Here is an 11,303-nt window from a genome sequence, read left to right as displayed (position 1 = left end):
GCCCCCCACTACTCTTGCGACTTTTAGGAGTATAAATAATCCACCTAAGGTGGGGACAGGACCCCAGTCCCTGCTGTGTTCAACAAATTATGATGATCAAAATAAATAATCAGTGAATGTGGATGGGAAATCTAAGTAATTGTTAAAACCCTGTGATGCTTAAATTTTCACTCACAGAAATGTATAGGCTAGGAGTTTTAAGGGAAATGGTTAGTAATTATAGGTATAGTTCAGTTTTAAAAAATGTTTGTAAGGGTGACAAAGATAGAATGAACACAGTTCCGGATCATGGATGGTTCATCGTGTACTGGGGGATGGTACAAGATGGTAGATGACAACTGGGCATGGTGGCACTCACCTACAGTCCCAGGTATTCAGGAGGCTGAAGTGGCTGGATTACTTAGGCCCAGGCATCTGAAGCTGCAGTGAGCTATGATCACACTGATGCCCTCCAACTGGCAGTAGAGTGAGATCTCCCCTCTTAAAAATAAATAAATAAATAAATAGTATATGGAGTTCAAGAATGCAGGCAAAGTTGGTACCCATCAGGGAGGTTCAAACCATGGGCTAGAACAGTGGTTCTAAAACTTGCCTACACATTGGAACCACCTAGAGAGCTTTAAAAGATATTAAAGCTTAGGTCCAACCTAGCTTTACTGATTCAGTTGGTTTTGGCTGTGACCTGGGACTGTGGATACTAAAAACTCTCCAGGTGGTTCTGTGAAGGGGCTAGGTTTGAGGACGACTGGCTAGATGTTCCAAAGACTGAGAGATGTGTGTATTGGGGATGAGACGATTCTTTCAGTAGAAAGAGGCTTTTGCATGGTGTTTTATTATTGAGATATAACTTATGTGCCACATAATTTACCATTTAAAAATGTACAGTCCAGGGCCCACTGAGAACCATCCCAGCAACCCATCCACAGCTGGTCTTTGCTGGACACCATGAACCACATTGCCTAAACCTTCTTCATTCCCACCAACAGCGGCTGCCCTCCCCCCACCCCAGCTATGAGATGCTCAAGGAGGAGCATGAGGTGGCTGTGCTGGGGGTGCCCCACCACGCTGCTCCCCCAATGTCCACCGTGATCCACATCTGCAGCGAGACCTCCGTGCCTGACTATGTTGTCTGGTCCCTGTTCAACACCCTCTTCATGAACCCCTGCTGCCTGGGCTTCATAGCATTCACTTACTCTGTGAAGTCTAGGGAGAAGAAGATGGTTGGCGACCTGACCAGGGCCCAGTCCTATGCCTCCACCGCCAAGTGCCTGAACATCTGAGCCCTGATTCTGTGCATCATCATGACCATTCTGCTCATTATCATCATCCTATGGTATGAGGCTACCACTTCTCCTGTTGTCCTTCTCAGTTTCTCCCCAACCTCCACTTTTCCCTAGTTTATAAGACAGGAGAAAAAGGGAGAAAGCAAAAAGTTGGAAAGAAACAGAAGTAAGATAAATAGCTAGACGACCTTGGCACCACCACCTGGCGCTGGTGGCTAAAATAATAATAATATTAACCGCTGACCAAAACTACTGGTGTTATCTGTAAATTCCAGACATTGTATGAGAAAGCACTGTAAAACTTTTTGTTCTGTTAGCTGATGTATGTAGCCCCCAGTCGCGTTCCTCACTCTTACTTGATCTATTATGACTTTTTCACGTAGACCGCTTAGAGTTGTAAGCCCTTCAAAGGGCTAGGAGTTTCTTTTCGGAGAGCTCGGCTCTTAAGACACGAGTCTGCCAATGCTCCCGGCTGAATAAGAAACCTCTTCCTTCTTTAATCTGGTGTCTGAGGAGTTTTGTCTGCGACTCTTCCTGCTACATTTCTTGGTTCCCTGACCGGGAAGAGAGGTAATTGATGGACAGTCGAGGCAGCCCCTTAGGCGGCTTAGGCCTGCCCTGTGGAGCATCCCTGTGGGGGACTCCGGCCAGCTTGAGCGATGTGGATCCTGAGAGCGCTCCCGGGTAGGCAATTACCCCGGTGGAACGCCTTGTCAGAGCAGTGCGTGGCAGGCCCCCGTGGAGGATCAACACAGTGGCTGAACACCGGGAAGGAACAGGCACTTGGAGTCCAGACATTTGAAACTTGGTAAGACTGGTCTTTGGAACTTGCCCACTCCATTTGAGTGGAAGCGTGGCCTGATCACCCACGGCGTGCCTGTACTGGCACTCTGGTTTTTGTTTTTGACTTGACTTGAATTGCTTGATACTTTGGTTTTGGTTTGACCTGGCTTGGATTTCTGGATACTCTGATTTTGGTTTTGATTCTGGTTTGGTGAAAACTGAAAAAGCGTGTGTGTGTGCCCTTTTTACCCATTCTTTGTTTTGTGGTGTGCGTGTGGTGTGAGCTTGGTGTTTTGTCTTGAGGAAACATGGGTCAGACACAAAATAAGCCTACTCCTCTAGGAACTATGTTGAAAAATTTTAAGAAGAGATTTAATGGAGACTATGGGGTTACTATGACACCAGGGAAACTTAGAACTTTGTGTGAAATAGATTGGCCAACATTAGAAGTGGGTTGGCCATCAGAAGGAAGCCTGGACAGGTCCCTTGTTTCTAAGGTATGGCACAAGGTAACTGGTAAGTCAGGACACTCAGACCAGTTTCCATACATAGACACTTGGTTACAGCTGGTGCTAGACCCCCCACAGTGGCTAAGAGGGCAGGCAGCAGCAGTGCTAGTAGCAAAGGGACAGAGAGTCAAGGAAGGATCCCGCTCCACCCACTGAGGGAAATCAACTCCTGAAGTTCTGTTCGACCCAACATCAGAAGATCCATTGCAGGAGATGGCACCAGTGATCCCAGTGGTGCCCTCCCCTTACCAGGGAGAGAGGCTCCCCACTTTTGAGTCCACAGTGCTTGCACCTCCACAAGACAAACGTATCCCTAGGCCACCCAGAGTAGACAAGAGAGGAGGTAAAGCCTCGGGAGAAACCCCTCCCTTGGCAGCTCGTTTAAGACACAAAACAGGGATACAAATGCCCCTGAGAGGTCAGCCCTTCACCTCTGCTGACCTTCTCAACTGGCAAAACAATACCCCATCCTATACCGAAAAGCCACAAGCTCTAATTGATTTACTCCAAACTATTATCCAGCCCCATAACCCCACTTGGGCTGATTGCCACCAGTTGTTCATGTTCCTCTTTAACACAGATGAAAGGCAGAGAGTGCTCCAAGCAGCAACTAAGTGGCTAGAGGAACATGCACCGGCTGATTACCGAAACCCCCAAGAGTCTGTAAGGACCCAGTTACCAGGAACCGACCCCCAGTGAGACCCAAATGAAAGAGAGGATATGCAAAGGCTAAACCGATACAGGGAAGCTCTCTTAGAAGGATTAAAGAGGGGAGCCCAGAAGGCCACAAATGTTAACAAGGTCTCTGAGGTCATTCAGGGAAAAGAAGAAAGTCCAGCACAATTCTACGAGAGACTGTGTGAGGCCTATCGTATGTATACTCCCTTTGATCCCGATAGCCCTGAAAATCAACGCATGATTAACATGGCTTTAGTTAGTCAAAGCGCAGAAGACATTAGAAGAAAACTGCAGAAACAGGCTGGGTTTGCAGGGATGAACACATCACAGTTATTAGAAATAGCTAACCAGGTGTTTGTAAACAAGGATGCAGTAAGCCGTAAGGAAAACCGCAGAGAGAATGAATGTCAGGCCCGGCGAAACGCTGACCTGTTAGCTGCAGCAATTAGAGGGGTCCCCACAAAGAGGCAAGGGAAGGGGGGCCCCGGGAAAGAAACTCAGCCTGGCTGTCAGAGCTTGCAGTGTAATCAGTGTGCTTATTGTAAAGAAATAGGACATTGGAAGAACAAATGCCCTCAGCTAAAAGGAAAACAAGGTGAATTGGAGCAGGAGGCTCCAGACAAGGAGGAAGGGGCCATGCTCAACCTGGCAGAAGGGTTATTGGACTGAGGGGGACCGGGCTCAAGGACGCCCAAAGAGCCTATGGTCAGGATGACAGTTGGGGGTAAAGACATTGATTTTCTTGTAGATACCGGTGCTGAACATTCGGTAGTAACCACCCCAGTCGCCCCCTTATCCAAAAAGACTATTGACATCATTGGAGCCACGGGAGTTTCAGCAAAACAAGCTTTCTGCTTGCCCTGGTCTTGTACTGTAGGAGGACATAAAGTGATTCATCAGTTTTTGTACGTGCCTGATTGTCCCTTGCCCTTGTTAGGAAGGGACTTGCTTAGCAAACTGAGAGCCACTATCTCTTTTACAGAGCACGGCTCTGTGCTGCTAAAGTTACCCAGAACGGGAGTCATTATGACCCTTACCGTCCCCCGAGAGGAGGAATGGAGACTTTTCTTAACTGAGCCAGGCCAAGAGATAAGACCAACTCTGGCTAAGTGGTGGCCAAGAGTGTGGGCAGAAGACAACCCTCCAGGGTTGGCAGTCAACCAAGTCCCCGTACTTATAGAAGTTAAGCCTGGGGCCCAGCCAGTTAGGCAAAAACAGTACCTGGCCCGCAGAGAAGCTCTTGAAGGTATCCAGGTCCATCTCAAGCACCTAAGAACCTTTGGAATTATAGTTGCTTGTCAGTCTCCATGGAACACTCCCCTCCTGCCTGTTCCCAAGCCTGGGACCAAGGACTACAGGCCAGTACAGGATTTGTGCTTGGTTAATCAGGCTACAGTGACTTTACATCCAACAGTACCTAACCTGTACACATTGCTGGGGTTGCTGCCAGCTGAGGACAGCTGGTTCACCTGCTTGGACCTGAAAGATGCTTTCTTTAGCATCAGATTAGCCCCTGAGAGCCAGAAGCTATTTGCCTTTCAGTGGGAAGATCCGGAGTCAGGTGTCACTACTCAGTACACTTTGACCCGGCTTCCCCAAGGGTTCAAGAACTCCCCCACCATCTTCGGGGAGGTGTTGGCTCGAGACCTCCAGAAGTTTCCCACCAGAGACCTAGGCTGTGTGTTGCTCCAGTACGTTGATGACCTTTTGCTGGGACACCCCACGGCAGTCAGGTGCGCCAAGGGAACAGATGCTCTACTCCAGCACCTGGAGGACTGTGGGTATAAGGTGTCCAAGAAAAAAGCTCAGATCTGCCGACAGCAGGTACGTTACTTGGGATTTACTATCCGACAGGGGGAGCACAGCCTGGGATCAGAAAGAAAGCAGGTCATTTGTAATCTACCGGAGCCTAAGACCAGAAGGCAGGTAAGAGAATTCTCAGGGGCTGTAAGGTTTTGCAGACTGTGGATCCCAAACTTTGCAGTATTAGCAAAGCCTTTGTATGAGGTCACAAAGGAAGGGGACCGGGAACCTTTTGAATGGGGATCCCAGCAATAGCAAGCCTTTCATGAGTTAAAGGAAAGACTTATATCAGCCCCAGCCCTGGGGCTATCCGATCTGACAAAGCCTTTTACATTGTATGTGTCAGAGAGAGAAAAGATGGCAGTTGGAGTTTTAACCCAAACTGTGGGGCCCTGGCCGAGGCAGGCTGGTGACCTACCTCTCTAAACAACTAGATGGGGTTTCTAAAGGATGGCCCCCATGTTTGAGGGCCTTGGCAGCAACTGCCCTGCTAGTACAAGAAGCAGATAAGCTGACTCCTGGGCAAAACCTGAACATAAAGGCCCCCCATGCTGTGGTGACTTTAATGAATACTAAAGGACATGATTGGCTAATGAATGCTAGACTCACTAAGTACCAAAGTTTGCTTTGTGAAAATCCACGTATAACCATTGAAGTTTGTAACACCCTGAACCCCGCTACCTTGCTCCCAGTATCAGAGAGCACTGTCGAGCATGACTGTGTAGAAGTGTTGGACTCGGTTTACTCTAGCAGACCTGACCTCCAGGACCAGCCTTGGGCATCAGTAGACTGGGAACTATACATGGATGGGAGCAGCTTTATCAACCCACAAGGAGAGAGATGTGCAGGGTATGCGGTGGTAACTCTGGACACTGTTGTTGAAGCCAGATCATTGCCCCAGGGCACTTCAGCTCAGAAAGCTGAACTCATTGCTTTAATTCGGGCCTTAGAACTCAGTGAAGGTAAGACTGTAAACATTTACACTGACTCTCGATATGCCTTTTTAACCCTTCAAGTGCATGGAGCATTATATAAAGAAAAGGGCCTATTGAACTCTGGGGGAAAAGACATAAAATGTCAACAAGAAATCCTGCAATTATTAGAAGTGGTATGGAAACCCCACAGGGTGGCAGTTATGCATTGCAGAGGACACCAGCAAGCTTCCACCTTGGTGGGTTTGGGGAATTCCTGTGCTGACTTAGAGGCTCAAAAAGCAGCATCTGCCCCCTTCCGGGCATCAGTGACAGCCCCCCTGCTCCCTCAAGCACCTGATCTTGTACCTACTTATTCTAAAGAAGAAAAGGACTTTCTCCAGGCAGAGGGAAGACAAGTGATGGAGGAAGGATGGATTCGGTTACCAGATGGGAGAGTAGCTGTGCCACAGCTGCTAGGAGCTGCAGTTGTACTGGCTGTGCGTGAAACCACCCATCTAGGTCAGGAATCACTTGAAAAGTTGTTAGGCCGGTATTTCTACATCTCGCATTTGTCAGCCCTTGCCAAAACGGTGACGCAGTGGTGTGTTACCTGCCGACAGCATAATGCGAGGCAAGGTCCAGCTGTTCCCCCCGGCATACAAGTTTATGGAGCAGCCCCCTTTGAAGATCTCCAGGTGGAATTCACAGAGATGCCAAAGTGTGGAGGTAACAAGTATTTACTAGTTCTTGTGTGTACCTACTCTGGGTGGGTGGAGGCTTATCCAACACGAACTGAGAAAGCTTGTGAAGTAACTCGTGTGCTCTTCGAGATCTTATTCCTAGATTTGGACTGCCCTTACAGATCGGCTCAGATAACGGGCTGGCGTTTGTGGCTGACTTGGTACAGAAGACGGCAAAGGTATTGGGGATCACATGGAAACTGCCTGCTGCCTACCAGCCTCAGAGTTCCAGAAAAGTGGAGCGGATGAATCGGACTATCAAAAATAGTTTAGGGAAAGTATGTCAGGAAACAGGATTAAAATGGATACAGGCTCTCCCTACGGTATTATTTAAAATTAGATGTATCCCTTCTAAAAGAACAGGATATTCCCCTTATGAAATATTATATCATAGGCCCCCTCCTATATCGCGGGGACTTCCAGGCACTCCCCGAGAGTTAGGTGAAATTCAGTTACAGTGACAGCTACAGGCTTTAGGAAAAATTATGCAAACAATCTCAGCTTGGGTAAATGAGAGATGCCCTGTTAGCTTATTCTCCCCAGTTCACCCTTTCTCCCCAGGTGATTGAGTGTGGATCAAGGACTGGAACGTAGCCTCTTTGTGTCCACGGTGGAAAGGACCCCAGACTGTCATCCTGACCACTCCCACTGCTGTGAAGGTAGAGGGAATCGCATCCTGGATCCACCACAGCCATGTAAAACCTGCAACGCCTGAAACCTGGGAGGCAAGACCAAGCCCAGACAACCCTTGCAGAGTGACCCTGAAGAAGACGACAAGCCCTGCTCCAGTCACACCCGGAAGCTGACTGGTCCACGCACGGCCGAAGCATGAGGAAGCTCATCGTGGGATTCATTTTTCTTAAATTTTGGACTTATACAGTAAGGGCTTCAACTGACCTTACTCAAACTGGGGACTGTTCCTAGTGTATTCATCAGGTCTCCGAGGTAGGACACCAAATTAAAACAATGTTTCTGTTCTATAGTTATTATGAATGTATGGGAACATTAAAAGAAACTTGTTTGTATAATGCCACTCAGTACAAGGAATGTAGCCCGGGAAATGACCAACCTGATGTATGTTATAACCCATCTGAGCCCCCTGCAGCCACTATTTTTGAAATAAGAATAAGAACTGGCCTTTTCCTAGGTGATACAAGTAAAATAATAGCTAGAACAGAAGAAAAAGGAATCCCCAAACAAATAAATTTAAGATTTGATGCTTGTGCAGCCATTAAGAGTAAAAAGCTAGGAAGAGAATGTGGTTCTCTTAACTGGGAAAGGAGCTACAGAGTAGAAAATAAATATATTTGTCATGAGTCAGGGGTTTGTGAAAATTGTGCCTATTGGCCATGTGTTATTTGGGCTACTTGAAAAAAGAACAAAAAAGACCCGGTTTATCTTCAGAAGGGGGAAGCCAACCCCTCCTGTGCTGCCAGTCACTGTAACCCACTAGAACTAATAATTACCAATCCCCTAGATTCCCATTGGAAAAAGGGAAAACGTATAACCCTGGGGATCAATGGGACAGGCTTAAACCCCCAAGTTGCCATTTTAATTAGAGGGGAGGTCCACAAGCGCTCTCCCAAACCAGTATTTCAAACCTGTTATGAGGAGCTGAATCTGCCAGCACCAGAACTTCCAAAAAAGACAGAAAATTTGTTTCTCCAATTAGCAGAAAATGTAGCTCATTCCCTTAATGTTACTTCTTGTTATGTATGCGGGGGAACCACTATCGGAGACCGATGGCCTAGGGAAGCCTGAGAGTTGGTGCCTACTGATCCAGCTCCTGATATAATTCCAGTTCAGAAAGCCCAAGCTAGCAACTTCTGGGTCCTAAAAACCTCAATTATTGGACAATACTGTATAGCTAGAGAAGGGAAAGACTTTATCATCCCTGTAAGAAAGCTTAATTGTGTAGGACAGAAGTTGTATAACAGTACAACAAAGACAATTACTTGGTGGGGCCTAAACCACACTGAAAAGAATCCATTTAGTAAATTTTCTAAATTAAAAGCTCCTTGGGCTCATCCAGAATCTCATCAGGACTGGACGGCTCCCGCTGGACTATACTGGATATGTGGGCACAGAGCCTACATGCGGTTACCTAATAAATGGGCAGGCAGTTGTGTTATTGGCACTATTAAGCCGTCCTTTTCTTATTACCCATAAAAACAGGTGAGCTCCTAGGTTTCCCTGTCTATGCCTCCCGAGAAAAGAGAGGCATAGTTATAGGAAACTGGAAAGATAATGAGTGGCCCCCTGAAAGGATCATACAGTATTATGGGCCTGCCACATGGGCCCAAGACGGCTCATGGGGATACCGAATCCCCATTTACATGCTCAATTGGATCATACAATTGCAGGCCATCTTAGAAATAATTACTAATTAAACTGGCAGAGGTTTGACTGTTTTAGCTCGGCAGGAAACCCAAATGAGGAATGCTATCTATCAGAATAGACTGGCCTTGGACTACTTGCTAGCAGCTGAAGGAGGAGTTTGTGGAAAATTTAACTTAACCAATTGCTGCCTACAAATAGATGATCAAGGACAGGTGGTTAAAAACATAGTCAGGGACATGACAAAGGTGGCACATGTGCCTGTACAGGTTTGGCAGAGTTTAATCCTGAGTCTTTATTTGGAAAATGGTTTCCAGCTATAGGAGGATTTAAAACCCTCATTGTAGGTGTATTGCTAGTGATAGGAACTTGCTTGCTGCTCCCCTGCATATTATCCTTGCTTTTTCAAATGATAAAAGGTTTTGTTGTTACTTTGGCTCACCAGGAAACTTCAGCACACATGTATTATATGAATCACTATCGCTCTATCTCACAAAGAGACTCAGAAAATGAGGATGAGAGTGAGAACTCCCACTAAAAAGTGAAAATTCTCAAAGGGGGGAAATATGGTATGAGGCTACCACTTCTCCTGTTGTCCTTCTCAGTTTCTCCCCAACCTCCACTTTTCCCTAGTTTATAAGACAGGAGAAAAAGGGAGAAAGCAAAAAGTTGGAAAGAAACAGAAGTAAGATAAATAGCTAGACGACCTTGGCACCACCACCTGGCCCTGGTGGCTAAAATAATAATAATATTAACCCCTGACCAAAACTACTGGTGTTATCTGTAAATTCCAGACATTGTATGAGAAAGCACTGTAAAACTTTTTGTTCTGTTAGCTGATGTATGTAGGCCCCAGTTGCGTTCCTCACGCTTACTTGATCTATTATGACTTTTTCACGTAGACCCCTTAGAGTTGTAAGCCATTAAAAGAGCTAGGAGTTTCTTTTTCGGAGAGCTCGGCTCTTAAGACATGAGTCTGCCGACGCTCCCGGCCAAATAAAAAACCTCTTCCTACTTTAATCTGGTGTCTGAGGAGTTTTGTCTGTGACTCGTCCTGCTACAATCCCAATGTTGATCTTCCAAGTCTGTCGATAGATCAGGAGGCATCATCCAGGCCAGGAGCTCTGCCCATGACCTGTATCCCACGTACTCCAACTTCCATTCCTCATCCTGGCCCCAGAGCTGAGGCCTGTATCAGCCCTTTATCCTCACACACTTTTCTACGATGGCATTCAGTAAAGTGCATGTGTTCCTGGTTAAAAAAAAAAAAAATGTAGTGGTCAGTGGCTTTCAGCATAATCACAACATTGTGCCACAGTCGCCATTATCTAATTGGGAAGACTTTCTTTTTTCAAAGGTTAGTCAAGTGAAGCAGTGGGAGTGGAGAAGGAACAAAGAAATCTGTAATTGGTTGTGATCAATTAGTTGTAAACACCACTGCACTCTGACCAGCCTAATTGGGAAGATTTAAGGATGGGACAGGGTCTAATGGCCTCAGAGGCAGAGATGACAGTAATCTGGAAGCAGGAGACTGCTTAGGCAGTGGCATCCCGGTGGGACAGGGCAAGGAGATTGGGGAGCCCACTTTTACTGCAACACTGGAAAGAGGGATGTCACCACAGAAATGGGGGTGGTGACAGACAGGAGGTTGTGGCAGCAGTGGCTTCCATAGTAGAGACCTCATGTGTGACATTCAGCAGATGGGGTGCTGTGGGTGTCTTAGAGCACTCTGACTATAGCTGGGACAGTCACAGTGTTTAAGAAGCCTGTGCAGTAATCTAGGCTGAATCCTGTGCAGTGATCTAGGCTGAAAGCCGGGACTAAGGTAGTGGCTGTGGCATCAAAATAGGGTTGGAGGAGCTTTGAGTACTTGAGAAGCAAAAGGGGGAAATCAGAAGGCACCACGGAAAGAGAAAGAGGGCAGGAAGAGAGGATGATGTCGTGAGAGACTTGCAGAGTGTCCTTGTAGACCTGTCGCATTGGAAGGTACTATGGTCTCAGAGGTACAGATGTCCTAAGGCAGGCTGGAAAAGGGAGTCTGGGGAGAGCTTGGTGTTGGAGTGGACCCTGGCAAGCTGCCTCCTTGGCCCTTTGATCACCCAGGGGCTGAATACAGAGGCAGCCCCGGGAGACCTCACACACTTACAGGACGTGACCATAAGAAAGGGGACCTAGCTTTGAGTAAAAGGGAGGAGAAGGAGATTGTAAAGCTGAAAAGTCTAAGAGATTTGTCCTCTGAGCGGATCAACTGGGGCA

General features: G+C 47.0%; 1 protein-coding gene and 1 pseudogene across 5 annotated transcripts; both read left to right on the top strand.

Moving 5' to 3' along the window:
• The first annotated feature begins 945 nt into the window (after positions 1–945).
• On the top strand, positions 946–10,067 carry LOC129038899 (interferon-induced transmembrane protein 3-like; annotated as a pseudogene).
• On the top strand, positions 3,956–10,067 carry LOC134739706 (endogenous retrovirus group K member 25 Pol protein). Of its 5 annotated transcripts, none has more exons than XR_010126621.1 (2): positions 3,956–6,018; positions 6,591–10,067. XR_010126621.1 is itself a non-coding variant. In XM_063665952.1 (2 exons), exons 1-2 carry the CDS (start codon positions 3,956–3,958, stop codon positions 5,779–5,781), a joined length of 1,155 nt encoding a protein of 384 aa, XP_063522022.1. In that variant the 3' UTR covers positions 5,782–10,067. The 5 variants fall into 5 exon arrangements, 2 of the variants coding, with proteins under 2 accessions (XP_063522022.1, XP_063522021.1); XR_010126620.1 differs by having other exon boundaries at positions 3,956–6,489; XR_010126622.1 differs by having other exon boundaries at positions 3,956–6,988; positions 7,272–10,067.
• Positions 10,068–11,303: the final 1,236 nt, after the last annotated feature.

Source organism: Pongo pygmaeus, chromosome 5 (assembly GCF_028885625.2).
Source record: "Pongo pygmaeus isolate AG05252 chromosome 5, NHGRI_mPonPyg2-v2.0_pri, whole genome shotgun sequence".
NCBI lineage: Eukaryota > Metazoa > Chordata > Mammalia > Primates > Hominidae > Pongo > Pongo pygmaeus.
This window is presented reverse-complemented; position numbering and strand designations above follow the sequence as displayed.

What these genes read in the sequence shown, in the direction of transcription:
- LOC134739706 (XM_063665951.1), top strand. Translation starts at nt 3,956, where the DNA reads ATGGTCAGGATGACAGTTGGGGGTAAAGACATTGATTTTCTTGTAGAT. An exon ending in CTCAGATCTGCCGACAGCAG is followed by an intron (nt 5,078 to 7,253) that starts GTACGTTACTTG and finishes TATTCTCCCCAG; the next exon opens with TTCACCCTTTCTCCCCAGGT.